Genomic DNA, 27,806 nt, shown 5'->3' with positions numbered 1-27,806 from the left:
TGCATTTACCGCAGCTCATCGGGCTCGTCAGCAAACCTCTTGACTCGGAATTTTCCAGGAAGTTTTCCCCTAGAATTTGCGGGATCAATCCCGTAGAATCCTGAGTTAAATGGGCCGTGTAATGTGTACATGTATGTATCATGTATCGGCTTCCGTGCCGCGTTCGCCGTACAGTGTCGACGATTTTTTTACCTCCGTTTGGCCGATGAGAGTTATAAGGGGTTCTCCGTCATTTTATTCGGATGTATTTTGAGCCTCGACGGGTCGCGATTTTGTCAAAGCGTCAAAAATCGCATGTTCGAGCTTTGATCAACGACGGCTTATTACGAATGTCGAGAATCTGGCACGACGGTGCAGAAAAGATGAACGATTATACCTATACACTTGTCCTCGGTACACGTTTTCACATCTGCAGTGCTGTACGCGTTGAGATAAACTTGTCAAACATTCCGCAGATGTATATGTATAAACTGGAGAAATATCGCAGGAGGCATTACAGGCATCTCCCCGTTCACGCGCAGAGATTTACTCACGTCCCAGATATTAAAATATCACGCCTGCAAGCTCCGAGGAGGATGAGGGATATTCAAATTCGATATAGATATAAGGAGACAGCCCGAAGCATCGAGAGGACGCGAGGTCGAGAAGGACCTCACCTGAAATTCCCAGGATCGCGACACATTTTCATCGAATTCCTTCCCGGCAAGGTATGCCAGGATTGCTTGAGATATTATTATTTGGATATTATATCCACGACGCGACGACGCGAGCTGGATAATACACTTACCAACCTCCACCGACCCCTGAACCGAAGGGAGTCTGCGACCCTCCGAACAAGGCAGACTCTGCATTTCAAAATTCGAAACGTATGGGTTATAATACCCATTCGTCAAGTCTGTCTCGGTTGAATCCCTGACGCAGAGCTTTACGGATTTCCCGAATTTCCTCAGCTCAAGAGACAAAGGCTTATACGAAGAGTCGCGATATATTTCACCACTCGTGCTAATTTACCCCGCTGGAATTACTCTAACGTAACTTTTCCACCAGACTGAAGGGATGTAATATAAACAAACAAATAGTTGAATCGGACAATGGAGTAACGTATCTCGGCGCGTCGCGTGGATTCGACTATCCGGCTAGGGTACCCAGTCCATCAGTTTGTGATAGAAGTCTGTCTGGTCCAGGAACCTTTGCTTTCACTCGACGTCGAGGAAGTTCAGGACTGCAGTGGTCTCAGACCGCCGAAGAAGTTAAACCGCGCAATCGCCGAGGAGGATAGAAATAGCTACACAGGTTCTTGCATTGCATTTTTCACTGAATCCACGGTGCATTGACAATGGGTAAAAATTAACGATAAGCAATTCTAACCGCTGGTCTGACAACCGCAATGGATAAGAGTAACGAACATGACGCATGGCATGGTCGCGGTGACACCGCGGTGTCGTATCCGACTGTATTACATACGTAAGAATGATTACACGTACATTATACGTATTGCGCAAATTGAACGTATTGACCGGTACAACCTGTGAACGTGAAAATAAGTAAAACGAAGCGTGTGAATTTATCAGATCGGAAGTAAAATTACCTTTTTAAAAATCACAGGCGATGTACTTTGACCTGGAGAACGCAGCGGAAGCTGAGGAAGACTTCTTCACAGCGCTTGCTCTTCTCCATTCGACAGATGAGGATTCGGCGGACAAATTGCGCCAGATGCTGGACGCCTCGATAGTGAAAAAACACGGTCTGGACAAGAGCCTGGCAGTCAGGATGCGGCGGGATTCGTTATCTCTGTTTTCGGAAGAGACGTGTAAGAATACCAACGAACGGGATATCAACATAGACGGATCGAACGGGAAGGGTCATGCTTTTCGGAGGAACGTTAAAACGCGTGCTTCCAGCCCGAGTGTGGAAGTTGTAACGGCAAAGATTGGCTCTAGCATGACGAACGTTCTCGTCGCCGTCGACAAGATGGACATACCGACGATTTCGATACCCGACGAAGGCTCCAGTGCCGGTGACGATGCTCTCTGCAAGGTTCCGTTCTTCGTAAAGTTTTCCATTTTGTTTGTTTATTTTATTTAAATTTTCTTTACATTGTGTTACGCTGTGTGGAACGGCGATGAGTTCAGACGAAGAGTGACGGTGATTGGGTTCCAAAAACCTGTGAAATCGATTAGTTGGTGTTAAAATTTTGAAAACAGTTCAGTTTACCAACGGTTTTGGATTGGGAAGTACTTTGAAAATTCGATTAAGGATATTGACGGGCTTACGAAGTAATTGAGTATCCATGCACTTGATCACGCCTCTCGTGATTTTTGGGCATTATCGACTCAGTGACAAGTTTGTCGTTCGTTTAAAGATCTGCAACGGGGCGAGACTGGGTCCTTTGATTCTCCTGGAGTGCCAAGAATGCCAGGATGTCTACCATCCTCTTTGCCATCAGCCGCCAGTCCTTGACCTTGACATTTATGACCCGCGGTTGGTGTGGCATTGCGCCAAGTGCGTCGAGCTTTCGGAGGCCACGGCGATCATCGTCGCTGCAGGGCTTGAAGATAAGAAATTTCAAGTCGATGAGGAGAGGGTCGATACTCGTTTTGACGAACAGGTCAATTACTTCAGGCGAACAAAAACACGGCTTGACGGTCAGGAGGATTCGATTTCTGGTTGGAACCGCTGCTGTGTATCTTTTATTGGAAAAATTTTTCTCCTTTTTTAAACCAAAATTTAAATCGTAAATCGACAAATTACGACTCGATAAATTTCAATGTTTTTACGTCCCGTTTTGTGCAACCGTATATTCCCGGAGTGCCCGAGGGATTTTAAATTCGTAATTAACGCGCGATACCGAGCGTTGAAATTTGAATGCTGTATTATTCGTTTAATTTTTTTTTACTTCTCACTATCCTTGTTGCTTCTTATGCACCGTACGTGTGCACGATATTATACCGTGTAATTCAAGATCTAGCGATCTGCAGCCTCTCGTATACTTGTATGCATAAACCGACAAATGGTTTCAACCTTTTTTTTATTTCTTTCGCTTACAGATCAATTTCCATTGCGAAATACACCAAGCACCGGTAGGCTATCGGCAAAGAAACAAACAAGTACGATATATCACAACAAATCTCACTATCCCAAGTACCTCGGTTCAATCTTATACCGCGAAAATGTTGATTTAGCGATAAAATGAAAACGAAGGTATAAAAGTTTTGCTCTACCGCGTACAGATAACTAATCGAATTCCGTATAAACGAGAGTTAACGAAGTGTGAAAAAAAACATTTTACAGAATCATCGGAGCAATCGTTCACTGCCAAGGAAGGATCTTTAAAAAGTGGCCAACCCCCAACGGTCTCTTCGGCTTTCTCATCCGGACTCCAACTTCGCAAAAGAGTCGGTTCCAAGTTAACAATGACGCGCGTAACACCCAAGTGAAATTTACACTAATTCAATTTGCATGCGATATTTATGTGCAGAAGAGACGAATATAATTATTAATTTTTTTTTTAACCGGGCTTGAAACACTATCGACATATTTCTCTTAGAAATTTCTATACTTATAAACGTATCAATGGTCCACGCTTTGCTTCGTAGTTGTGAGTTGAACTTTTCAACGTCATAAATATTTGCACATAACATGATACAACGGTACATATATATATATATATATGTGCACGCAACGGTGGTATAAATACAATCGAGGTTAACGAAAGTGAAAGGGTTTACATGCGGTTGAATTTTATACGAGCGTTGTTGAGAACGTGTCGTAAATTTAGCTGAACCAGCGTTAGAATGAATTGAAGTTGAAACGAAGTTGAAAATAAGTATTAGTAAACTGTACATTTAAGGATGATTGTGGGTAGATTGAGACAGAGATCGAAGAATTGAATGAGTAATGTTTGCAGTTTATGTTTATAACTATTATGTATAGGTGTTATGACACAGCAATGTCCGCAGCTTCGGTATATCATTGATCCGTATCGTTTAATCAAGTGATATACAAGCGAAAGTCAATATCTGACAAAATTCTCACGTGTTCTACAATTTCCATCATGGGCCCTTCACAATTGCCATTGTATTAATTTAATTGTATTATAGGTATATATAAGATACTAATCAACGAGTTACAAAGAATTTACATTATATTGCGATTCATCGTTCCTACCGTCTCGGTCTTTAATGTTATATTCCAGAGAGAGAAAGAGAGAAAGTAGAAGAAACGGAAGAAAAAAAATATTCACGCTTCGGGCGAACGTAATTTTTATTAAATCATATACACCTGCTAAATTTTTTCAAGTAAACTTACAGCCCCGAGTCTTCGACGCCTAGGGTAAACATTCGATAATAAACAAAACAGGTTTCATTTTTGTCACAACTTTCGTTTGGATGTAATAAACTCGTTATATACCTATATTACCATTACCTAAAGTATTATTATATTGATTCCTCCAATTTATTTATTAATATTCAAACAAAAAAATTTAGTTTACACGCATCACGTTTAAAAATAGTTTTGTAGCGCTTAGAAAAATAATTATTGCAGTTTCCTTAATTAATGAACTGTGATAATATTAATTGATAAAATTAGGTACAACGCAGAGCGTGAAAGAGATGTTTCAGATTAAACCGCACCGTGTGTAAAACTGAAAATCGTACACCACTAATGTACATGTATTCGCGGGACAACGCTGCCGGATGATTTTTCTGTTTTCTTTTTCATTCCAGTTGATGTATAAAAAATATAAGACGGCACATGTTTTTTTCTATTTGATCTAATGCAATAATTTGCACAGCGTCTTTTATAATAGATCACGAATTTTTAAATTAATAATAAAAATCATTTCTTTAAGTTCGAATATGTTCGCGAATATCATTGCTTACAACGGTTGATTAGCATATCGGTTAATCCGAATAATTTCATAATTTCCCCACGCAAAATCAATCGATCCGACACAGGTGTGCAAAATTTATTTTCACAAAATTGTAACAATGATCTTGTTTGTTTCTTGAGTTTTCAAATCAATTTACACACATTTAATGAACCGGAATGAATTGATTGTACCTGTTAAAATACTTTTCTTTTTCTTTTTTTTTTTAATTTTCATTCGAATCATAAATTTATATTGGTAAAAACGAATTTTATGACAGATATGTGTTATTCGCTTTTATATAATGATTAGCATTGTGTTGACGTGACTTTGGTCTTTTCTATTTTCAGTTCTTTTCAGCAAACGCTCGTTTGTCCGTCATATATAGAAACGAATTGGTTCTTGGCAAATTTACTCATCCGTTTTAATTTTACAATAAACACACGTCAAAGAAGAACGATTCGGAAAGCTTTTACGTCTAGTCAGATTTTTCTAAAATACGTATTTAAAGTCAAATTCTTTGTTAAATTCTACACTAACAATTTTAAAACGTGTGATCAGTAACTACGAGTACGTGTTTGCTATATTTGTAAGCATGATGAATAATTTTAATGCAATTTAATAATTTAATAAGTTGTTTCTCGTGATTACGCAATAAGTATTCCCCGATGTAAAAAATAGCAAGAACAATGAGTATAACAGCTACGATTATGATAACAATACTGGACGATATTGTCAGACTGGGAAATCAAGAAACTAGTCGAGTTCGAACTGATCCGTGACACAACTAAAAATCACGTCAGGTATTAACAACTTGCGATAGCATTCCGAGAACAGTACACATTAGTTAATATGTACATTGTACGTACGTGTTACGTGGAATGAGAATCAAGCGATGTTTCCGGGTTTTTACCGTACGTGTTAAAAGTTTCTCGAATGATAAATAAAATCTTTGTTTCTCACAGGGTAGTCAATTTCCGCGCTACATTTCGTTACAATTTATAAATCGTATGAATAAACAGTGTCGAATTTCTGCTGACATATGAATCATTTGAGATGTGCCAATTGTAGGAAATTTTTATTGCATTATATTAAATTAACAAACGCAGAGAGAATAGTGAGTAGCGGTAGGTGCCCCATATACATAATATAACGAGTTTACTTTCGTTCGAAACTAATTTCCTGCGTTTCTCTTGTGGAAGCAATAATTACGTAAAGGTACGTATAATAATTGAACATGAAATGATTTCACGATATAATTAGATCAGTATACAGAGCAAGGGAAAAATGAAATATGGTAATGAATATAAATAATGGAGCTGATTGTGCATATACACAAGGTAATTCTTAGCATGTATAAGAGAAAAGAAAATGACTCGCTGGATGAAGGCTTTTGAAAATTCAAATACATTATACGAAGTATCTATGAATAGTGTAATAGTGCATTTTGCTTTATTTTTTATTTTATTTTCTTTTAATTTTATTTCATTTTATTCTCATTTTTATTTACTATTTTTCATTTCAATTAATAATTGTCAACAATTCTACAACGTGCACTGAATATACTTTGTCTAAATATTAATTATATGATATGCACTTCGTTTATCAATAAAATCCCGACAAGGTATAATTATCCAGTCTGACTGAGACAGAATTTACAATCAAATTGGGTAATACCGATCTGAGATCACAGATCGTAAAAGATTTCTTGGGAACAAATATTAGAAAAAAAAGATCAGTAGAAAAAATGTCAACAATTTTGAAATATGTGAAAAAAAAAAAAAAAAAAAACAGAAAATCACAACACGTCTGTTGTTGTAGTTACTCCAATGCATTCGAATAATTTTCGATCTTGTAAAATTTTCTTTGTAGTCACGAATGTCTGCAGCAATTTAGCAAAAAAAAAAAAAATAAATAAATGAAACAAATGGTTAGCTAATACCTGTGAGAAAATGGGATTTTTTTTTTATAATACAGACGTGTACAAAGAGTAGAGAGACAAGTGTATAATATTTTTAGCATGTGATCACTTGACGTGATTACCAAACAATCAAGATGTACGTTAATAATATTAATTGACATGATATCATAAGAGCGTTACCATCACATGATCTTTTGACTACGTATTATGCATAATAGAGGATTCATTATTGCATTAGAAAATTGGTAAGTAGAGACTTTAATTGTGCATTTTTTTTTTCTTTTCAACATTCCTTCAATAGGAGAATATTATAAGCCGCAACCTAATCATTACATATAAACTTATTATCACCTCAACTGTGTGAGTACGTAGTTACAGAATGAAAATGACATCCAAATTATTATTTATTTCTTTTCTTTAACTTCAACTAGGTTCAGTATTTATTAATTCTTATTGAAATTGAATACTCATCCAATTCAAACTACGATTATACCTCGTACTTTATCCTCCCAAAGAAGCCGCGAGAAGTGAAGTATGCAACTTTTTTTTTTTTCCTTAATCGAACTACAAAGTTCAGGCTATACATACAACAGTGCTAATTAACGAAAGCCGACGTATACCGTCAAACTAAAAGTCTTATACCTAAGGTGTTATAAAAATGAAAATCGGTATGTTTTCCGAATAATTTTTTGATAGAGATGTCATTTATCGTATTTGTATTCTTTGCCGAGGCCTAGCCATTGACAGTTCGATCTTAGATGAAACGAGTTCCATTATCGTTTTACTTTTTACGTTTTTTTTTTTTTTACTTTGTAACACCCTACTATATTTTTATGTAATGTGTATACGTATACATACATGGCTACGTACAGATGTCTCTATTTTGAGGTCAGGCGAGTGAAGAAGAAAATCACGTTTTATAAAAACATGCTATCTTATAACACTCTTTAGTAAAAATGTGCAAAACGGATGTATCGTAAACCCTTTAGCAACTAGATACGCTCTTATGAATAATAAGTACGAGCAAAGGCAGGCTCTGCAGAATATGGCTGCAACGTGATACTTGCAATTTTACGCTTTCAAAATTCATGTATGTATATCAGTATAACTTAGGCACAGGTACATACGTCAACGTTAACGTACGTACCTATCTATAGATGCTAGAAAACTTTTTCTTTCTTTCATTGGCTAAAGGGTCAAATTGCCGGTGCTTTCTACGTATACAGTTACGTTTGGACTAGAAATATCATGTAAACTAAGTTCTAGAAGAAAAATTCTCGCTCAAATTGTTATAATGTACAAACTAGCAGAACTGAAGGAGTAACTGCGCTGCGAAGATCCGTAGCTCCGAAACTGTTCAAAATCGGTTTACCTTAATATTCAAATTGCAATCCGAATTACAATGCCCGATTGTGAACAATTATACGTATCGCCTCCGAAAGTTTAATGAAATAACAATACACAATACTTAATGTCATCGTTACCGAGTAGACGGGAAAAATTATTGACAATTTTGTAAAAGTAATTAATAAACATCGCATAACAACAAGGCGAATAATTTTACGGTAGACAATAATAAATCCTTACTACAAATTTTATTGGCATAATTGTAAATTAGGTGCATAACGAATGATCTTTCCCAATAGGGAGAAAAAACATACAAATTTTTTTGCAGCTTCGATAAACAAAAAGAATACAATTCCGTATTCTTTATTTCTTATCAACAGTTCATACCGTTGATGAAAGAAAATATTTTTGGACGTTATATTTTGGTCTTGATTGTACGAATATTAGTTAAACGTGTGCCGAATTGGTTACTTAATATCTAGTTTCACGATAATGTGACGTTTTGACGAACCAGCCGTGTCCAATTTTACTTTATGCCAATTATTGCTACAATACTGAATCCGTTATGAGTATAAAATCATCAATAAATGAAGTGAGTAAATAGATAATACTAAAAACGGTGCAAGATGCGTTTTGAACGTTACTCGAAGTTTAAATGGATATTTCATTCTGAGGGAATAAAACCAAACACCTTGACTAGAACATTATTAGTAAATTGACTAGTATGCAACACACTTGCAAAAATTGTTCAAAATATTGCGCAGTTGACTACAATTATCTACAATAATAAATTAATAAATAATATTTTAACTCTAACGAGTAACGATCTGTCGTTTATATCGATAATACTTTTCAGAAACTCATTGTTCGTACGAATTGAACGGGGTAAGTATAGTATTCGTGATACGTTTTCCTTCTTAAATGCTAAATGCATTTTTTCTCATTGCATTTCAGTGTTTTCTTCTAACATTATTAATTTGTTATTATTATTACTATTTATTGGTATATTATTTTTGTAGTGTTTAAGTAACGGAAGGCCATTATATGTATTTTTAACTGCCCAGCCAAGTGCCCATTGCTCATCGCCACTCTTTGGAAGCGCTAGATTCTAATTTAGTCAAATAATTTGTATTGTTAATTGCAATATTATCATTCATTGTATTTTTCAAACTTTATTTACTCTCTTATTGGCAACATAGTTTATGTACGCAAGTTAAGTGGCTGCTGTGATCGCTATGAGTCTATAACTTAATTCTGTCTTGCCACAGAAATGGCGAATGGCATTTAATACATTTGGTCTACTTCGCTAACGTGACGCGAAAGGAAATATTTTACTTTTCACTTTCAAGTTGTAAGATTCAATGAATCTAAAGTTTGTGACTAAGTAGGTATATAAACGTCCAACTATCAAGATCACAAACGAAACGAAAATATGTAGATAAAACAAATGTGTATAGCGGTGTATCTTGCGCTAAGAGAAATAAAAATTGGCCAAGTAACAACAGAGCGCACTCGTATATCTATATGAATTAGAATAGAATAATATCAACTACAATCGTCATCGTTATATCCGAATGTTTAAAATTTCACTAATATGCAGACATTTAAAGATGGAGCTTTTTTTACAATGTATATCGATCGTTCTAACAACAATATATAGCGATATTACGATGGATTCTAGTCTATAATCGGAACTTGTGCATTGTTTACCTTTGAAGAAGGTCGCACGTGAACGTGATGTTACTTAACAAAGGCAGACTCGTAGCGTTAACAGGTAGAAGCAGTAGGCACTTTGGGACAATATCGATGGACTTATGCAATCCAGAGGGGTTAATCCACCTTCAAAGGGGGTAGGCCGTGTCCAACGACAAGATGTTCTTTGGGGAAATCCAGGATGACCGTAACGTGAAATCCCATGTTTGCCGATGCTATTACGTACTCGCACAGGGAAAACCAGCTGAATGCTGCAATTAGTTATACGCGAAATGGATTATCCACACCTCTATACTCACAAATACAGTATATAATTCATATTCAGTATCTCGGACAAAAGAAATAAAATAAAAATTTCAACACGCACCGTAAAACTTTTCAGACTGTACGCACCCATATCGTGACACAAGAGGCGATGTTTCAGGAAGAAAATCACAAGACCCACCGTGCTAAGGATGCTGATTACGAAAAGGGCCTGTTTGTATTGGAGGCTTGGTGCATTCGGCGTTACAAGGCGCCCTAATCTAACAGCTGCCAACATGTACGCTAGTGAGCTGAACATGAAGACTATGAAGATCTTCTCGTGAACGGCTAAAACATTGAGTACATCAGTTTATACTTTCATGACGTAGAATCCAAATTCAGTGATGTGAAATAAAATATGCATATACAAAAATATGGTTGTTCAAGTACAAGTTCAAAGTAGAATATATATATATAAACATTCTTAAATATATTTTCGTATGTTTTGGCAAGGCTCTGGCCTTGTTTGTGCTCGCACCCTCATACGAGAAAAGGAAAGTAAAATGTGTTTTCCTTTGTGGTGTTTGTGCTGATGCTAGGCCTGGGTTTAAATATACATATCCATCAATCAATATCTTCCAAATAAAGAATGATAAAATATACATAACACGTCGCCTAGCACAGCGTGAGTGAAAAGAAATGAAATTTGTTATGATTATAGGCAGGAATAGTGTCAGACTTTGATGGATTTGGAAGGATATTAAAATTCGGTATAGCCAAGGTTTACATATTCAGACTATTGCTGGTATAATTTTTCATATATATATATATATACTCACGATAATTTTCTCTGTTCGAAATGTAAGTAACTCCGCATAGAGCTGCTACCTCAGCAAGGTTTAGCCAGTAGCAAAGATTCAGAAGCCTGAATCCCAAAATCTTTCTAGGTAGATCATTGACGGCCTTAAGAATTCTATGGTAATAGGAACGATAGACGCTAGCGATAACTATTCTGGGACCTATGTGCAGAGCGATGCTTATCCGCCATAAATATCTTTGAGGCGATACACCTGTTATTGCCGAAATTGATGGTATTATGTTATACACCTATAACATAAAAAATCAAAAAAAACAACGGTAAACAATTATTCTCACAGTCAATTAATTTGTTTTTCCTGTAATAGCGCGAATTAGAGAATTAATTTTGTAAATCGATCATGCATTCTTCAGCAGATACAAACAAGAATGCACAGGCCATTCAATTTGAGCTGTTCATATTTCTTGTTAAATCAGTGAAAAAATATGAATACAATTGTCCACTTACTCTGCAATGCGTTTCATGAATATCGTCCTGCTGAAATATGTATGCTGTTATGAAACAGACCAGTAGAGCAATCAGAGGTAGCGACACGGTAGCCAAGCATAATTTTCTGAATCGTACCGCCAAATAAACGGAGCTTTTGTTGCTCCCAACATTGTTGAGCTCCATTATCAAGTTTTCTTACGCAACATTTATTAATGATTTCAATCTGTGTCTATATATTCTCCTATTTCAACAAAGCGTTTTCAATGAAAACGTTGAAAACGTATACTTTGGTCAGTATTCTCCGTTCTCTTCTTTAAATGATAAAATATTTGTTAGTGAAATAAATAACGTAGTAATACATGACTGACTCTGAGTAATCACGTTATCTGATCACGATTTTTGGTATATTCAATTTTTGTCTAGTATTATTTATTATTTATCACAGTTGGCAAAAGTAATCTTGACAGGTGCATGCATGATAGTCTCATCCCTCCGAATGTTATCTGTAAAAAGAATAGAAATAATGATAATTTTTCAATCAAATTCAAATTGAATTATAGACTATTCTGTAAATTCCTTTTCTTTGAACATCTTAATTTTTCCATTCCTCTGTTTATATAGCCAGTGGCTATAATCCAACGAATAGAAACGGTAGGGTCAAAGGTCATGGATTCAAATCTGAGTTCAAATTGAGATACCTGCAGTGAAGATATTACGTACAGTAATTACAACGTGGTCGATGGATTTAACACCAATTTTATTCTACGGATATGTTATCCAATTTACATCGACGATCGTCCAACCCTACGTTTAATAACTAGCTCACGAGGCATCTGTGCATACATATATCATACATACGTACGTAACCGAAGCAATGCACGTACATATATATACTTATAGGACTATGTTGATCACAGGAATGCGCAATGCCGAGATACTGCAGAGTTTTTGAGTTGAAACAATGATTCGAAGAAGTTTCACTATACGCGAGACGCCGTAATAGTTCGTGTATATTCATGAATTAGAATCCCCCCGGATTTTATTACGCCCGCCTGGTTTCGTCGACAGTGAATTTACGAGGAACGGCTCTTGAAGGTGATGTATTGAGAATAACTGGGTTAATTACCTTCTGACTGAAACTTATCGTTAACCACGGCCACGACTACCACCCCCATCGAGTTGCCATCTGTGTTTCTTCTTCCTTGGTCGTTTTTATTCCTTCCGCATTCTCTCAGCCTTTTTTCCGACCCTCTCCATCGTCGACAACGTCGACCCCAACTGCCGCTCACGCCCCGCGAGATTGCGATATATTCGCGGGGGTTGCTTCTCAGCGCCAATTTCAAACGCCAAAACGCAACCGACGCGTCTCCGAACGCCGAAGCTACTTCACGTTGACTGAAGAATATAAGGCGTTGACTGAAGACTGTAAAGGCAAGTTACCCTTACGGGCTTTGGTGTGACAACCGAAATTCATCGCGTGCTTGCATCCTCTGTGGTGTTCCAGCGGCAGAGTTTGGAACTCATTGCAGAGCATCAGAGGGTTACCGTTCACGACACGATGTCGGTTGCAATAACCTTCCGAGTAACACAGTCTTCGTAACGGTAAGCCCGAGTCAATATATAGCTTGTGCGTACTTGCCGACTTATAACGTTACCGAATCGTCAGCGATTCAAGAAATTAAAAATAAGAATCAATTTCTTTCAAAATTCGTAGCAAAAACCTGATTTAATTAAAGTATAGGTACCCGGGAAAAGTATGTATACATGGATGATAAATAATGATAGATGTGATGTTATAATGATGCAGACCAAAAAGTATATATGTATATGCGGTCCATGTACGATACTAATATATGTGATCCACACGTGATGCATACTATAAATTTTATAATTTTCCAGGAGACAAACTAGATTATCTACAATAATACGTTTATAATAAGAAATTAGAACCATTATTCATTTCGAAATGGGATTCTTTTCGACACGCGCTCGATCTACTCCATAACATTAATATTCGTAATTGCCAAATTTCGTTAGTTTTGCCGTATCTATCACCGTTCTCGAGTTATTCGCGATTTGAGATTCCAAAATTTAACTTCTATTTATGAGAAGAGATAGCGAAGGTACTAAATGCTCAAAGGTTTTTATACTGTAGACAGAATACTTTATTGCTGACGAATCTAGTGTAATTTATATAAATGTTACTGCACGAAATAATATTATAGATAATATAGAAGTATATGCTAAGCCGCATAACTCGAATCACTTGCGGTAATTCTGTGTGTAAGAACGCACGTCATGGACACGTTGCAATCCAGTCTATCAACCGGATTAAACTGAACCATATTGTCGGTATTATACAAATACAATAAAAAAAGTAGGATCAGACAGGAGGTGGCGGATTGCGCCGAAAGTAGCCGTATCTTTGGAATATTTCTTCGATCGACCACCACTTCAAAGGCGCCATGTATCTCGTGGTTACGTACCGGTTACTGTAGAAACCGAAAAAAAATACTGCAACAAACAAAATGTACCAAAATACAGGCAGCCGAGAAACTTGATCCCTCAACATTCCATAGACTGGAGGCACTCTTCGGCTGTAACAAAAAGGGATACGTTTATTCAGGTTTGGAAGTGTAGCATATGTTATGTGTGTATGATGCACAACGTGAATATGTGTGACAAAGTAGGGCAAGCAACATTACAAAATATACAAGTTTTCGAATAAAAGTCGGAATTGCATGTGCGTAAATCTTTCAAAATTATAAAAGGACCCGCTAGGGGTTAATTTAATTATTCGTACTCCGTATTATGGCTAAACTCATGAATGGTTATGGGGGATTTCTTCAATTAAGATGCTTTGTAATTTTTAGAAGTATGAAGTAACCCATCATAACGCAGGAGCAAGTAAATTATAGGCTTCTAACTGCAATGGATAATTTACTACACGTGTTTGTACAAATAAGTATATTGCACTTATGACAGGTGGGTAATTCATTATGTTTTGATAAAAATTCCTAGCTATATATACCTGTAAGTTATACAATGCAGGTGTGATCGTAACGCGAGCGGCTGCATCACTTTAATTGGGGATATTGAAAACTGGATGAGAATAATGTTAATACTACAACAGCAATAATGAATCAGAAATTACCGCGGTGATGTGTTTTCAGTTAGTAATTCCTCATCTCTGACTTGAGTTTGAAAAATGGTTGAATCCCCTCTGGTACTTATAAACGTATCCGAATCACCGCTTTCGCAACCAGCCACGCTGAAGTTGTTCAACTGGCGGCGAATCAAATTGTTATTTTCTTCCTTCGATCCGCGCCTTGACTCGGCCTGCTCGAATATTTCTCTTAGCTCTCCGACGCTGCTTGAACTGCTGCTGGAACCGTTGAAAATATTCATATATAATAATAATTGTTTGTATTATCTTCGTATATCTACAAAATCGAACGCGTTCGCTAGCGCCTTTCGTTCGACCATAAGCCGCAGCACGTGCAAAGATATGAAATTCGTATAATATTCATATTTTTATACTAACTCTGTCCTATCCAATTTCTCGTCCCACCTCTGCGTATCGTAACTGAGCGAAGGCCGTCTCAAGGTCATTCTACCGGATATAGAGACACGCTGCTGTCTCGCATTATCCTGTATGATTGGCAATCATTATGAATTATTATAGACGCCACAAAAAGTGTCTTAGATAATTTGGTTTTGTGCCACGTGCAGAGTGTCTTATTGGACTTTGTCCATTAAAATTATCCTTAAAAATTCATAAGCAGGATAAGAAAAATAAGGTTCCGGACAAAGGTTGACGGGTCTCGAAAAGGGCATAAAATCGGGACCGCAAGATTTCGACGTGTGTTATTCAATAGGCGCTATAAGTTAGATGCTGGTGCTGCCGGCCTTACTTCTGACCCGCTAAAATTAGGGAGGATGGGGGTCAGAATCGAATTTATTCGGGTATACATACATACCAAAGTAGTATACATGTACAATATCGTACATGAGTATATGTATGCGTCTATACGATTCGCGGATCTACGCAAGGCAGCAACGTAAATTCATGAAATTTATAAATATAACAAATTCGACTCACTGCACTGGGGCGTACCTTCTCGATGCGATTTCTCTATAGCTTATCGGTATTTTTGTCGGATAAAATTTAGGGAAATCGCACTAACGATCGGTAGGCACCGAGTGCAACGAGTCGGATTCGCCGCTATATGATGAGGCGTTGCCTTTGTTAATGCCTCTTGCAGGGAATTGACCGTTGCGGGTCGAGATATCGTTGCGATGCTGGCCCTTCTCCTAGACACCTATGAAATTTGAAATCGAATTAAAATTTTTTAAATACACAAAAAGAAGATATATTAATTCACCATCTTTTCAATCAATTGCCAGGAAGCGAGGATCACTCGGAAAACATGAAACGATTAATGGGAAATATGGTGGAAATTATGATTCATATAATGATATTAAAATAAACGACGATTTTTGGATAATGACAGAGAAAATCGGTAAATTTCCGGAATTAAATTAGAATTTCCTCTGAAACGTATTACGGAAAGAAGCGAGAAATTTGTTCATATGCCGAACTGAACAAAAAAAAAAAATATGAAGTCGTGAAAGTTTCGTACAAGTATATACATTATACATATATTACACGTATGAAGGACGGCCGATTTTCAGTGATTCCTTCAACTATAGAGGAAACAATTAATCTTACACGAAAATGTTTCATTGTCAGATCGAATGGCCTCCGATTTGGAAACAAAAACGCAAAATCCATAGATTTAAAAAAATACGGTGCGCACAACGAGCGAAGGGCCATTACTCGTCCCCGAATCGTACTGCAAAGGCCGAAGTCCGCGGGCTTTTTCCCTTGGTACACAAAATGCTATTTTGGAATAACCGGAAAATTTGAAATTCGGAATCGACGAAGTATCGATCGAAGGATGATGGAAAAGTCGTAGGTATACGTTTGGAATGTGAAAGGAATGAAGTGAATATAAGCGGGCTGCATGTTATGTGATCAAAACAAATGTTCTTCGCACCGTTGCCGTACGGCTGGCAGGCGGTATCCCGCGATACCGGACCCGGGGGACACCGTCGTCGACGAGTTCACTCGGATTCTCCTCAACAACAATGTTGTTGTCAATCAGGATGCGCCTGTAACGTTATCGACACGTACATATTTCGAGTACCCACGCACGGAGAAACGAACTATTACTGGAGACCAATTTGTATTCATGATTGTTCGGCTACTTCGTTGTTCGGCGGGATATAAACTACACCTCACATTAATACAATAATTGTGTGGTGTTAAAAGACCCCTTCGTATCCCTGCGATGGGTTCCGAATTCCAACAATTGTTTCATACGTATACGAGGAGTATTTGCGGAAGGCGGCTATAATGCTCGAATCTAGAGTCGAGTTAATTTCGTGTCTTGCATTGCCTCTGTATAAGAATGACCTCCTCCTTGAGTATCAGTGGTCACTTTCACCGCATATATTCCCAGTATACACAAGCGTAATTCAGGGTAATTAAGAATATAATTTAAAGAAAATGTTATTAATAGAATCGTTGTGGCTGAATGTGCCACTCGATGGGCAAAATGGGTTTTCATTTAAAAACGCTAAAAAATGTATAAGAATTTATAGTTTCAACTTGTCAGTTCTCACGTTATTGAATATTTAACAAATTTTAAGAAATTGGTAAAAAACAATCGTGAAAAAGAGGAGATATTATTGAAAGAAGTTAACAGATTTTTAATTCATTAAATATCTTGCACTTTGAGTATAGGTATACATATACAGTAGCATAGACGTTAACTGCGAATGATCAGAACACACGTAATACGGTTTTTGTTAAATGAAATATAACGGCATGATCTGAAGTAATCGTCAATCGGTTATCATTGACATGCGGCATAGGTAATTTGAAGGTGATAGGACTATTTCACTACGGACCTCATTGTTGAAGCCATGAATTTTTTTTTATCCCTGTGTTCTGCCCTTAGATTTGAAATATAGTGTATGTATGCGAGCCGAGTCAATGTACAATCATTCTAGGTATAATATTCCTTGGCTACTGCAAAATAACATTGTCTTATAAAGCCTGTAGCACGTGTCGATAACTTTTCCGAAAAATTGTTCGCTACTCATTAAAGGCTAATAGCATGATTTGAGGTTTAAGGCACCAATCTCTAAGTACTATATTATACTTCACTATACGCAGGTAGAGCTCGTCGTTAGTCTACATATATAACCGCGAATGGAAGCCGAACAACGTAGAGCAGAATTGAAAATGAAATTAAACGAGTCATGAGGGAAGTTCTTCTCACTTTGTCTCTGCGAGCTCGGCGGCAAGTTTGTCACACCTGGCCCGTAAAGCCTGTAGGTACCTATCGGCAAGAAGAGTTGCCCTGGAAACTCGACGCTCCTGATGCGTAGCGCCGAGGAGCTCAGCCGTGCAAGATACTCTTAGGGCACATCGCGAAATCATCTCCAACTGGTGTCTGACTCGCTCGACTCGCTCTACGGATTCTCGATCCACGCACAGCGGGGCGAGGGCCTGACGATCAACGGCAATATAATCAATCAGAGGATCATTTGCTGCATGCATTAGCCGGCGTTGATGGCACGCGTAAACCTCTACACGGCTTGCACACACTTACCTATATTGGTATACACGTGTCGCGTATTCGAATGACATTGTTGCACTTTAATCACGATACGTGAAAGAGACGCACTCGAGCCCACATGCACGCCAGTTACTTTATTGTAAATAGGAATACCGTCATGTACGTATATGATTCAACCTCACCTGAATGTCACGTTGCATCCTTCCGACTTCCGTAGCGAGATTGCGCTCAGCCTGGTCTCTTTGTCGTAAACTGAGTGCCAACCTCCGCGGCAGCGTTGCTCTGTCCGTCCCCAATCCAATCGAAAGCGCCGTATATTTTCGCTGGTTCCGGATGGAGTGTAAAAATTTGTTACATTCATGGGACGTGCACCAAAATACTTAGACACTATCTATTTAAGCGGGCTTAAGCAGGCTCTCTGATCTCGCACACCAGCGGTGGGGTCAAAACAGATGAAATTTTGAAAAATTCGAAGTACATGTAATTGGAGCTGGTTGGTTCGGTGTGGGATCGATAATGAAGAAAAATTTGAATTTAACAATATAAAAAACTGTTTTTTAACGTGGCATCATAGCGGGAGACTTAAAATAGAATAACCAAAGTACTATAACGGCGTTCATTACCTCGAGTTCATCCTCGCTTATGCGGTCGCTGTAACAGAAACAGAAGACATGTTTAATTGCATTTTTTTCATTTTCGATTTTTGACGTACGTTAAATTTATCTTTCCTGATATTTCATAAAACTCTATTTTTGAAATTCAAGTGTTGTTTGAAATCAGTAGTCAGACAAAGTTCGGATAATGGAACAGTTATGTTGTACCGATGCGATGCTGCATGTTGAATTAAGAATGCCAAAAACATAATACATAATACAAAAGATGATTTATCATATAAGCTCTTACCGATTTAAGTATTATAATAAAATGGACAAGGTTGGGCGGCGTGGCTGGTGGGGTACATATAAGCTCACCGAAATTACACAGCTATACTGAATGTATGTAACCATTCAAAGAATACTCTCCCACATCACGATAAGCTCTGTATGCTTTGCTATCTTTGGACATATACATGTATATATGTTATAGATGACAATCAGTACCAAAGTTCATGGCCATAGGGAGGATCCGATAGTCCAAGCTCGATCAGACGCGCATCCGGTAAATTAGGAAATGCCCCCAGATTCAGTTGGTGTTCACAGGCTTCAAGAGTGTCCCCAGTTCCACCAGGGACATCAAGTATTCTACTCTGAGCCGCACTACAGCCGCAGCTGCATCGGCATCGGAAGCTCTCTCGGCAAGCGCTATTGTCACCCTCGGATAGCGAACGACGCAGTCGTTCAGTTTTCTGAAAATCACAAATTTGTATCATAAGCAATGCATAGAAAAAAACTAGATTCGATCAGTTACTCCATGCAGGCCCAAATCGCAAGAATGCTGACAACTCCGCAGCTTTTCATATGAGTACATGGCCGTAGTAAAGATTTCCTTAGACGTGGATAGAAACGAACAGAAAATATACCAAAAACGGTAAAGAAACAGACAGAAAATTGATTCTCTATCTGTTTTATATACGGTTTACGGTATAATTTCTATCTGCGGCTAACGAAATTTTTTTCTAAGGGGTGAAACGTTTTTTGCATCGTTAACCCTCAAGGAATCCTCTCTGTATAACTGTACCCTTTGTTTCAGGCACGGCTAATGATCTTGACCACAGAATTTTTTATAATCATTCGTTCGCGAGTCACGTCTTTTTTTAGTCTTTGAAAAAATATCGACGGTAACAAAACCCGAATCTCATACAATTCCGAAGCATTCGAAATAGTGAAATTCTACTGCAATAAAGGCAAGCACGAAGGTTATCTAAACGCGTTCGCGTATAGCTCGAGCCTTGAACGAGTGCTATCTAAATATAGATGTAGATATATGTACAGGAGGGTACTTCAGGCTCGCAATAGGTGGATTTGTTATGATTTTTGAAAGGCAGTACCACAGCAAAAAATAAAACGAGCAAGCCTGAGGTTGAGCAGAGCAGAAATACGAGAAATTTCAAAGTGCTCCAAGGTGCAACGAACAATCAAGTTCAGGGTACCGCGAATACAAAGTTAAGCTAGTGTTCCTGTGTGTTCTCATAGACCCCACATTCTACCATACGTGTGTATATACTATATACCTTATACATAAAACGGACATGAGTGTAAAATATTTACACATAGCGTAGACGTTTGTCGAGCCATCGGGAAATTCGCATTCCGAATCTGCGTTATTATTAATTCCTCGTTTTAGTTCAATATAAAATGGAATGCCGGAAAGAATCTTAAGGAATTTCGTTGGAAAATTATTCTGAGAAAAATTATGGTAGAAACAAATCTAAAGTAAATATTATTACACACCACGTAAGCAGTACAAGCACACGGAAAACAGGTATACAAAATATCCGCGAATTATATGCATATCTGACGTAACTTAACCCAGCCTCGAACATATCAAATTTATCCGTAATATTGCAAGGACGCTGAAAACCAGATATATTCACATGAATTTTGTTTTACATTGCTAACAATAAGACCTCCTTTTCTTTGCGTATCAGGAACGATGCCTCGAATCAACGCAGGCACGGGCGCCGTAATCATAAATCCATGGAAATGAAATGTTTTGAACACCTATTTTTCGTCTTTCCTTTCCAACATATATATATATATATATATATATATATATATATAATCACTTTTCGAAATTATTACAGTCGTGCAGATTTTTATTGTCAATCATAAGAATTTTACTCAATTTTTTTTCGGTACAAGTTTTTTTTCGCGGCATTTTTTTGGATTTCCCGCGCAAAGAAGTGAAAAAACACTCCGAGCTATAGCTTCAATATTAGCAAAGTAATGATTTCATCATGATAATGTTGCGGAAACTTTGCATTGGAAATAATGTGAAGTAATTTGAATATAACTAATTTGAAAAACAATCCAGCAAAAAAAATCTTAAAATCTTATCACTAATTCATGTTTGCCGCCGTGTGGAGCGAAAATAACATCTAATGAAACTATGCATTGATTCTCCTCACTTGTAACAGCCAAGACATGTGTGCGTGACTTTTAATTATAAGCAGCGGTTCCTCAACGGTTTGATAACTTAAAAAGGGTTGCCGAAAGATCTCGTGCGCGTCAGATGTCAGCAGATAATTTTATCCAATTTCGAAGGTCATACACTTGCACTGAAATGCTAAGCACAAGCAATGAAAGTGTTATTTTCCGCCCATGTACAGAATGACGGTGTTGTGATGAAAAATATTACGTACATATTATTTTATCACGTATATCAGATCTATGAAACTTGTACTCATCGTTACGAACCTTAAGTCGATGTTTACGATTTTCCACCGATTCTTCGGCAACTCTATTCTCTGTTCTATCCCTGTATGGTGGCGGTGGTGGCTCTTGGAAAGCAAATGCGGAAATGACATTTTGATTGCAAGGGTGCGAGGACGCTGCATCCGTCTGTGGCGGTTGGTGCGGTCGAATTGGCGATAGCAAAGGTGGCGGTGATGTCGATCTTGATGGTGGTGATGGTCGTGGTGGTACGACCACCTGTACGTTATCCTCGCAGTCAATCTGGTCACGGGCGCACTCTGAATCGGAACTATCTTCCTCGCTGGACATCGCGCGCTCAACTGACCTGGATCGGGACGATATTTCGCAATCGTTGCTACGCCCTCGCTCGACGTTGGCTAAAGCAACGTCACCGAGTATCTCGTGGTTGGAGGGGCAAAATGTTGGTGTCTGCAGCTGGAAGCTACGAGCGCCCATAATTGCGTACGTGGTCCGGCAGCTTTCAAGGCTTGCTTCCGACTTGCTAGGCTTCCCTGGCAACATCGATTCTGCAAGCATGTTTGAAACCAGGTATAAGTCAATCAAGAATTAAAAAAATATGGAAATTGGAAAAAAGAAAAACAGGTGTTTTTCCTGTAAGGCACATGTATACGATATGACGGAAAAAAAAATTCAATTGGCTGTCTTTGGATAGGCAGCTGAATTCTAGAAAGAAAAACATACGGAAATTCATCGTTCCAAGTGTAACCAAGAAAAAGCGCACCATTTTTCTCATGACGTAGGTCACAGTACACTCGGCGAATACGAAAACGTAAGAATTCAAATTTGATGTCAGTTTCGCAATGCTTTGCCGTGCAACACTTCAATACTAACCAAGTACCCTGTGTGACTGTTGACGTTCGATTATCCACGGAACTCGATCACTTTCTGCCATCGGAATATCCACACCTGCGATGGAAACGTAGGACGGTCCGGAAGGTTCAGTTAGGTCCTCATCGTGCGGTGGTTTGACCGTTTCGTCTGGCTCTGTGTACCGCGTTACCGTACGATGGGTCGCTCTCGACTCCACCGGATTAACATCCTCAATCTCCGACACTACGGTCGTTTCGCAAATATTTAAGGACAATAATTCAACCGAAGATTCTGTCGTTCCTGAGATGAAATCGATCCTCGCGTGTGAATCATCAGTCCCGTTACACTGTGCAGAGTCGAACATGAAACTACCACGTTGCGGTATCGTCGGAGAAACGTTGCATGTTGTTTCGGTTTGTGCCATCACTGCTGGTGCACTCTTCACCCGACCACCGTCATCACTGCTATAAATGGTCGAAATTTCATCGTTTTTTTCTGTAGAAACCTGATGACCAATCGGGGTGGGAGAAAAAGGTCGTACGTTATCCATGTCGAGTTGCCCCGACCCAGCTGACAGGCTCGCAAGGTAATCTTCCGATTCTGCCCTGCAGAAGTTATTATTGAATGTCTCAGAGTCGCTGATCAACGGCTCAGCAAGTTTCCTTGACGGTCTTGACAGTAATTTATTGCATTTCGTGCCTTGATTCGAACGTGTGTATTTTCGCACCCTTAAAGAATTCGTGGATCTTCTCACCGAGGTATCTCGACCTCCATCAAGTTTACAGGGATCGAAGAACTGGTGGTATACCGATGATTTTCGTTTCGGTACGTTGTCATACGGCTGAAAATTTCCAGCCGATTTCTTCTCCACGGGGTGTCGTTCAATGCTCGATGTTGTTCTCAGAGTCAGTTTCTCCAAGTCAACATTTAAATCTTCCACAACGTCGCAGCCGTTATCCTCGCAACTCGAAGTCCCAGAACCGGCCACTGAATGTTGGATCGGGGCCAAGGCAGGCTCTGTACGATACGTTCCGGGAGTCGGGTCCGTCCTAGTTATCGTTAACGGTGACGAGTCTCTACTGTCCGTCGTATGTAAAGTTGGATCCACCCGCGTCACCGTCACAAGTGCTTTATCCAGGCTGTATCTCAAACTGCTCTCCTTATCGTCGGAAGAATCGTCCATAATTTCTGTCCCCTGGCATCTCCAGGCGCAGGTTTCCAAAAAACTGCGGTTCAGCTCGGATCCCGATTCAGACCAGCCCGTGACAGTTGCATTCGATAGTCTTGACTCAGCATCAGCGGTTATCAGCGACGGGGGAGATTCAACGTCACAGGAGTCTGACGAGCAATCACATTCAAACTCTCGACGCGATGGTGGAGTTTGAACGTACCTGCACCGAGTAAACAATATAGTTTCCTAGCACACAATTTGTTGGTCAAATCGAATAGCAACTTTCTTTTTCCCACTCAACCCTTAGCTTTGTTTTTCTTTACCTTAACATTGAATGCATGAAAATTTCTCAGACGTGTCATCGACGAATGTACGTACTTACTGCATACGGCTTTCCCGAGTTCAGTGTTTCAGTGTATACAGAGAATCTCCGATGAAAGGATAGACTCCGAGCCACGCGATCACCCGCCAGTGCAAACACATGCCTAAGTCTAACTTTTCACCAGAGATTCCCTGTATAATTATTTCATTCAATTTTTATCAATGTTTCGGTATATATGCATGTGTGTAATACGTACGGACAGAAGGATAAGCGTAAATAACTCTAGCCGAGAACTCGTTGAGCTTCGATGAGTTGTTTATACTTGTTTATACAGATCTTGCGTTGTTCTGAAAAATTGATAATATTGTTAATCACCTGGATTTATGCTCCCGCAGGGATTTTCTAGGGCTGTGTGCTAGATCGGGATCTCCGTTGGCGCAGCCGGAACTTTGAATGATCTCATCTAAGGCAGCGACGATGGGGTCGATTATCGCCTCTTCGCAAACTTCCAGGCTGGAGGACCGCCTCGAGCTGCACGGCAGCGGTGAAGAACGAGGAGTGCTGGTGGCCGCTGCAGACGCATCTCCAGATTTTACCTCGGCCAGCGATGCGACCCTTTTTTCCTTTTCCTTGTGCGGATTTTTTTCCGTTCCCCAACTAAAGTGCGAGGGACATGTATGTATGCTATTTTTAGGAGCACAGACATACGTGTTATATATTCTACAATCCGCGTACAAGGGATAAGTGACCTTAATTCTTGGGTAAAATGAAATGATTACACATCGATAATGCACATATACTGTGTGCGCATGGTAATCATTATAACTACGCAGTGGAAGGCTGTCATTTCACATATGGTAATAATTAAACGGCACATTATCGCAATGACGCAATTGTTAGAGCTGGGCTTTTACCTCCACGACGGGCGTTTAAGCTTTACTGTAATTTTTCGATTGACGTTATTCGTAAATTGCAAATACTATATCATGCCGAACGCACGTCACCGGTATTTGACAATTACGTTACCGGAAACTTGTGAAATATCACGGTAATAAAAATGAATGTCACGGACCACCGCAAGGCTGAAGGCCGCTGCCCTCTATTTTCGTGGGCATGTAAAAGATCGAACAAACATGCACAGTTTTCTTTGCACGGCGTGATAAAATAAGTAAACGTATAACGCGTGCTAGATTTGAAGCAAATTCTTTTTCCGGTATTTTCCAAGCCCACTTTTTACTGATCATAATTATAGTCGTTATCATAATATTTTACGACGATTTTCGATATGCATTTATCGGGATAAAAAATTATAGAATGACAGATAAAACTCAATCGTTTCCCAGCGAGTTTTCACGTCTAAGCGGAAAATTTTACAAGTCTAAGTCTTTGCAAAATTCTCCTGATTATAAAATATGAGAATACACTAGATAATTATACATTCATATGGGGTTCCCACCATATGACTCGAAAAATGTTACAAATTTGCTTTGAAAAAAATCAGCTGCATTCAGTGATCGACATTTGAAGTTGCCGATGACTAGAAATGCAATTTTTTAACACGATGATAGAACATCTTATGACTCGTGCGCTTGCGCGGTGTCGCGATTTCAATCCCAATTTAATGTCGAGTCAAGGCGTTGCAGATGAATCTGAAAAGATATTATTACTCGACGGCAGTATTTTGGCAGAAAAATAAACAAATCCACTCGCACTTTATAATACAGTTTATTTCCAAGCCGTCGGGAATTCTTAGCACTGGTGTATATAAGGCACGACTCACGAGTGGATCACCGGATTACGCGAGAAATAAAAATATACCGATCGAATTGAATTTGGGTGAAATCTTTCCAGAATAAATATCGAAATCAATTCTGCTAATGCGTTTTGTGCTGGTACTTTTACACCGCGTATCGGTCTGCCTACGACGGATATCATATACCTGTAATCACGCACATCTCTATCCCTCCCGTATACTTGCAGTAAACGAACATTGCAATTAGCCGATAAATACGTAGAGAATTAATTTATTATGAGACCGATCTATTGTGCAGATGTTTACGTTCATGGTTTTACTGGGTATTCATTAGTTCATCACGAGCCCTGAAACGCACGATGGCCGAGGGCCAGCCTTAATGGTGAGGATTAATGGCGCGTTTCATTACTGCGAATACTGCGAATTCTCCATACCTAACTGTGGTCTGTATAACTGATCCAGACAGCGTTCTGAAACATGCGGCAACGAGATCATGCTGGGAAAATTTTCAAATTGAGCAACAAAATCCGATTCTCGCAAAACACAAGATTTAGAAAGTTCAAAAACGTAATTGCATAACAATTCGAGAGGTAAACTGTCGTTCAAAACTTCTAATATCAATCGATTCCAGTTTTTGCAAACTCGTCGTGTACATAGCAGTAAATTATGAAGAAATCGCGAATAGCGTATTATAAATAATAAACGCAGCGTGCGTTTTGATACTTCCAACAGTTTTCTTTGTTTTTCTTTCCGAAACCGTGTACCTACAGTATGCACGCGTACCATATCTGTGTACTTAAAATGACTATCAGTTATACTATTTTCATTTTTCAAGTATTCCTCTCATTTGGAAAATTATCGTTATCATTTATAATTCAAGTTAACAGGTATATCCCGGTTGGAAAAGTGGATTTAAAAAAAAAAACGTTGTAATCTCGCCACTAAAAAGTATACATCTATCCACTTAGGATATACGATGTATGAGGGAATACTTTGAGTTCGGTTTGAAAATTAAATGAACAATTTTCCGAATGAGTGAAATAGTCAAAAAACGAAAATATAACTGAACAGCGTTTTTGAGTACCACATTGAGGAAAGATATGCGAGTATACAATGGCTCAAAACCAGCTACATTACGTTTACTAGTGGTACAAAATACGAGGTGAATATCAAGATCAGTAATGATTATTTACAATATAACAAATGCACAATACGCTGCAAACCGTTGCAATCAAAGCCAAGCCAACTGCAAATTCATACGGTGTCGCGATACGTTCCCCACTCGGTGATATTGGTACAGGATTCTATATAAATTTACAGTAGGAAAACCACTGATCCACGTCCACATAATACTGATGTACCCCTCTCTCAGTTACTGAATAGTTGTCGTATGATACGTGCCCGCATACGCTATGACATAATACATAGGATCATAAGTAAACTGCAAAGCTCGCATGCCATGTACCGCGAACGCATATACATATGTATATTTAGCCGAGCGAAGCTGCAGGGAGCGTGAAAAGTGAATGCCATCGTGCCGAATCTATGTCCGTAAGATGATCAAGTGTAGAAGAGACATGTGGTTATACTTTCAGGGGTCCAAAAAGTTCTCGACCTTGATCTATATCGCTTCTAACGACCAGCTGATTGCGAGTGGTGAGCCGTAGGCGTTCACCGAGGTTACGTCTCAGCAACGCTGGACGAATCTCGATTTCCGACGGGACCATGGGGATTTTATACGGAGAGCATCTCCTTTCCCTCTTGCAAGTAAGAACATGTGTCGGCATTTTTTTTTGCAAAGCTCTTACAAACGTGTCTGGACGTATCTGTATTGTACACCCGGTATATGTATGTACATTATGTATGTACATGTGCGTATGGCTCCTCACAGTCACACAAGCTGCGATGACAATACTTGTAGGAGCCAACACGCTGCTGGATTACTTTGCAGTTGGTAAAGATATGACTTACAACTGGATAATTGATAGAGATAATAAACAGGTTTAGGATTGGAAAATCTCTTGCAGCTTTCTGGACTAAGGACGCGTCCCCAGACTTTCGGAGTTGGGATCGGTAAGGAATTATTAGGCACAATTTCGTACGAGGTTTCACTTGTTAGATGACAGCCATACGTTGAGACTGAATAGGTGGAAATGAACGGAAGCAATTGGAGTGAGCTACACGCGACTGATCGTTCAGGCAGGTATGTACGTAGGAAATGAACGCAAGATTCACTACATTACAGTGCACTGTTTTTTGCAACCTTCGCATCACACGTAGTATGCAGTTTATACTATAGCACTCCTACATCGCAGATTCAGATGCC

General features: G+C 38.8%; 3 protein-coding genes across 7 annotated transcripts in view; 1 reads left to right on the top strand and 2 right to left on the bottom strand.

The window, feature by feature from the left end:
• Nucleotides 1–1,396: 1,396 nt before the first annotated feature.
• Nucleotides 1,397–12,796, bottom strand: LOC124308268 (post-GPI attachment to proteins factor 2-like). 5 transcript variants are annotated; one of them, XR_006908952.1, is made up of 9 exons: nt 12,527–12,794; nt 11,419–11,903; nt 10,934–11,201; nt 10,245–10,442; nt 9,849–10,102; nt 2,274–2,548; nt 1,982–2,164; nt 1,589–1,791; nt 1,397–1,526 (listed from the first exon to the last, which is right to left on the bottom strand). XR_006908952.1 is itself a non-coding variant. In XM_046770862.1 (5 exons), the coding sequence occupies exons 2-5, from the start codon at nt 11,581–11,583 to the stop codon at nt 9,969–9,971; spliced, it is 765 nt and encodes a 254-aa protein (XP_046626818.1). In that variant the 5' UTR covers nt 11,584–11,903; nt 12,527–12,794; the 3' UTR covers nt 7,265–9,968. The 5 variants fall into 5 exon arrangements, 3 of the variants coding, with proteins under 3 accessions (XP_046626818.1, XP_046626819.1, XP_046626820.1); XR_006908953.1 differs by lacking the exons at nt 1,397–1,526; nt 1,589–1,791; nt 1,982–2,164; nt 2,274–2,548 and adding an exon at nt 2,670–2,687; XM_046770862.1 differs by lacking the exons at nt 1,397–1,526; nt 1,589–1,791; nt 1,982–2,164; nt 2,274–2,548 and having other exon boundaries at nt 7,265–10,102.
• On the top strand, nt 1,609–3,193 carry LOC124307247 (integrator complex subunit 12-like). Its single transcript, XM_046768764.1, has 3 exons — nt 1,609–2,037; nt 2,363–2,666; nt 3,048–3,193. The coding sequence occupies exons 1-3, from the start codon at nt 1,609–1,611 to the stop codon at nt 3,191–3,193; spliced, it is 879 nt and encodes a 292-aa protein (XP_046624720.1).
• Nucleotides 12,797–13,547: 751 nt separating the features above from the next.
• The window catches only part of LOC124307521 (uncharacterized), a 23,094-nt gene continuing 8,835 nt past the window's right edge, over nt 13,548–27,806 (bottom strand). Inside the window, exons 15-26 of the mRNA XM_046769269.1 lie at nt 24,103–24,384; nt 22,256–23,625; nt 21,407–21,930; nt 19,151–19,395; nt 18,674–18,701; nt 18,233–18,373; nt 17,751–17,980; nt 16,461–16,575; nt 15,588–15,722; nt 14,945–15,051; nt 14,555–14,785; nt 13,548–13,997 (exon numbers count right to left, since the gene is read on the bottom strand). Coding sequence (XP_046625225.1) covers nt 13,784–13,997; nt 14,555–14,785; nt 14,945–15,051; nt 15,588–15,722; nt 16,461–16,575; nt 17,751–17,980; nt 18,233–18,373; nt 18,674–18,701; nt 19,151–19,395; nt 21,407–21,930; nt 22,256–23,625; nt 24,103–24,384 — 3,622 coding nt within the window. The 3' untranslated portion in view covers nt 13,548–13,783. The remainder of the gene's footprint in view (nt 13,998–14,554; nt 14,786–14,944; nt 15,052–15,587; nt 15,723–16,460; nt 16,576–17,750; nt 17,981–18,232; nt 18,374–18,673; nt 18,702–19,150; nt 19,396–21,406; nt 21,931–22,255; nt 23,626–24,102; nt 24,385–27,806) is intronic.

This window comes from Neodiprion virginianus, chromosome 6, assembly GCF_021901495.1.
Source record: "Neodiprion virginianus isolate iyNeoVirg1 chromosome 6, iyNeoVirg1.1, whole genome shotgun sequence".
In the NCBI taxonomy this organism is placed as follows: Eukaryota; Metazoa; Arthropoda; class Insecta; order Hymenoptera; family Diprionidae; genus Neodiprion; species Neodiprion virginianus.
This window is presented reverse-complemented; position numbering and strand designations above follow the sequence as displayed.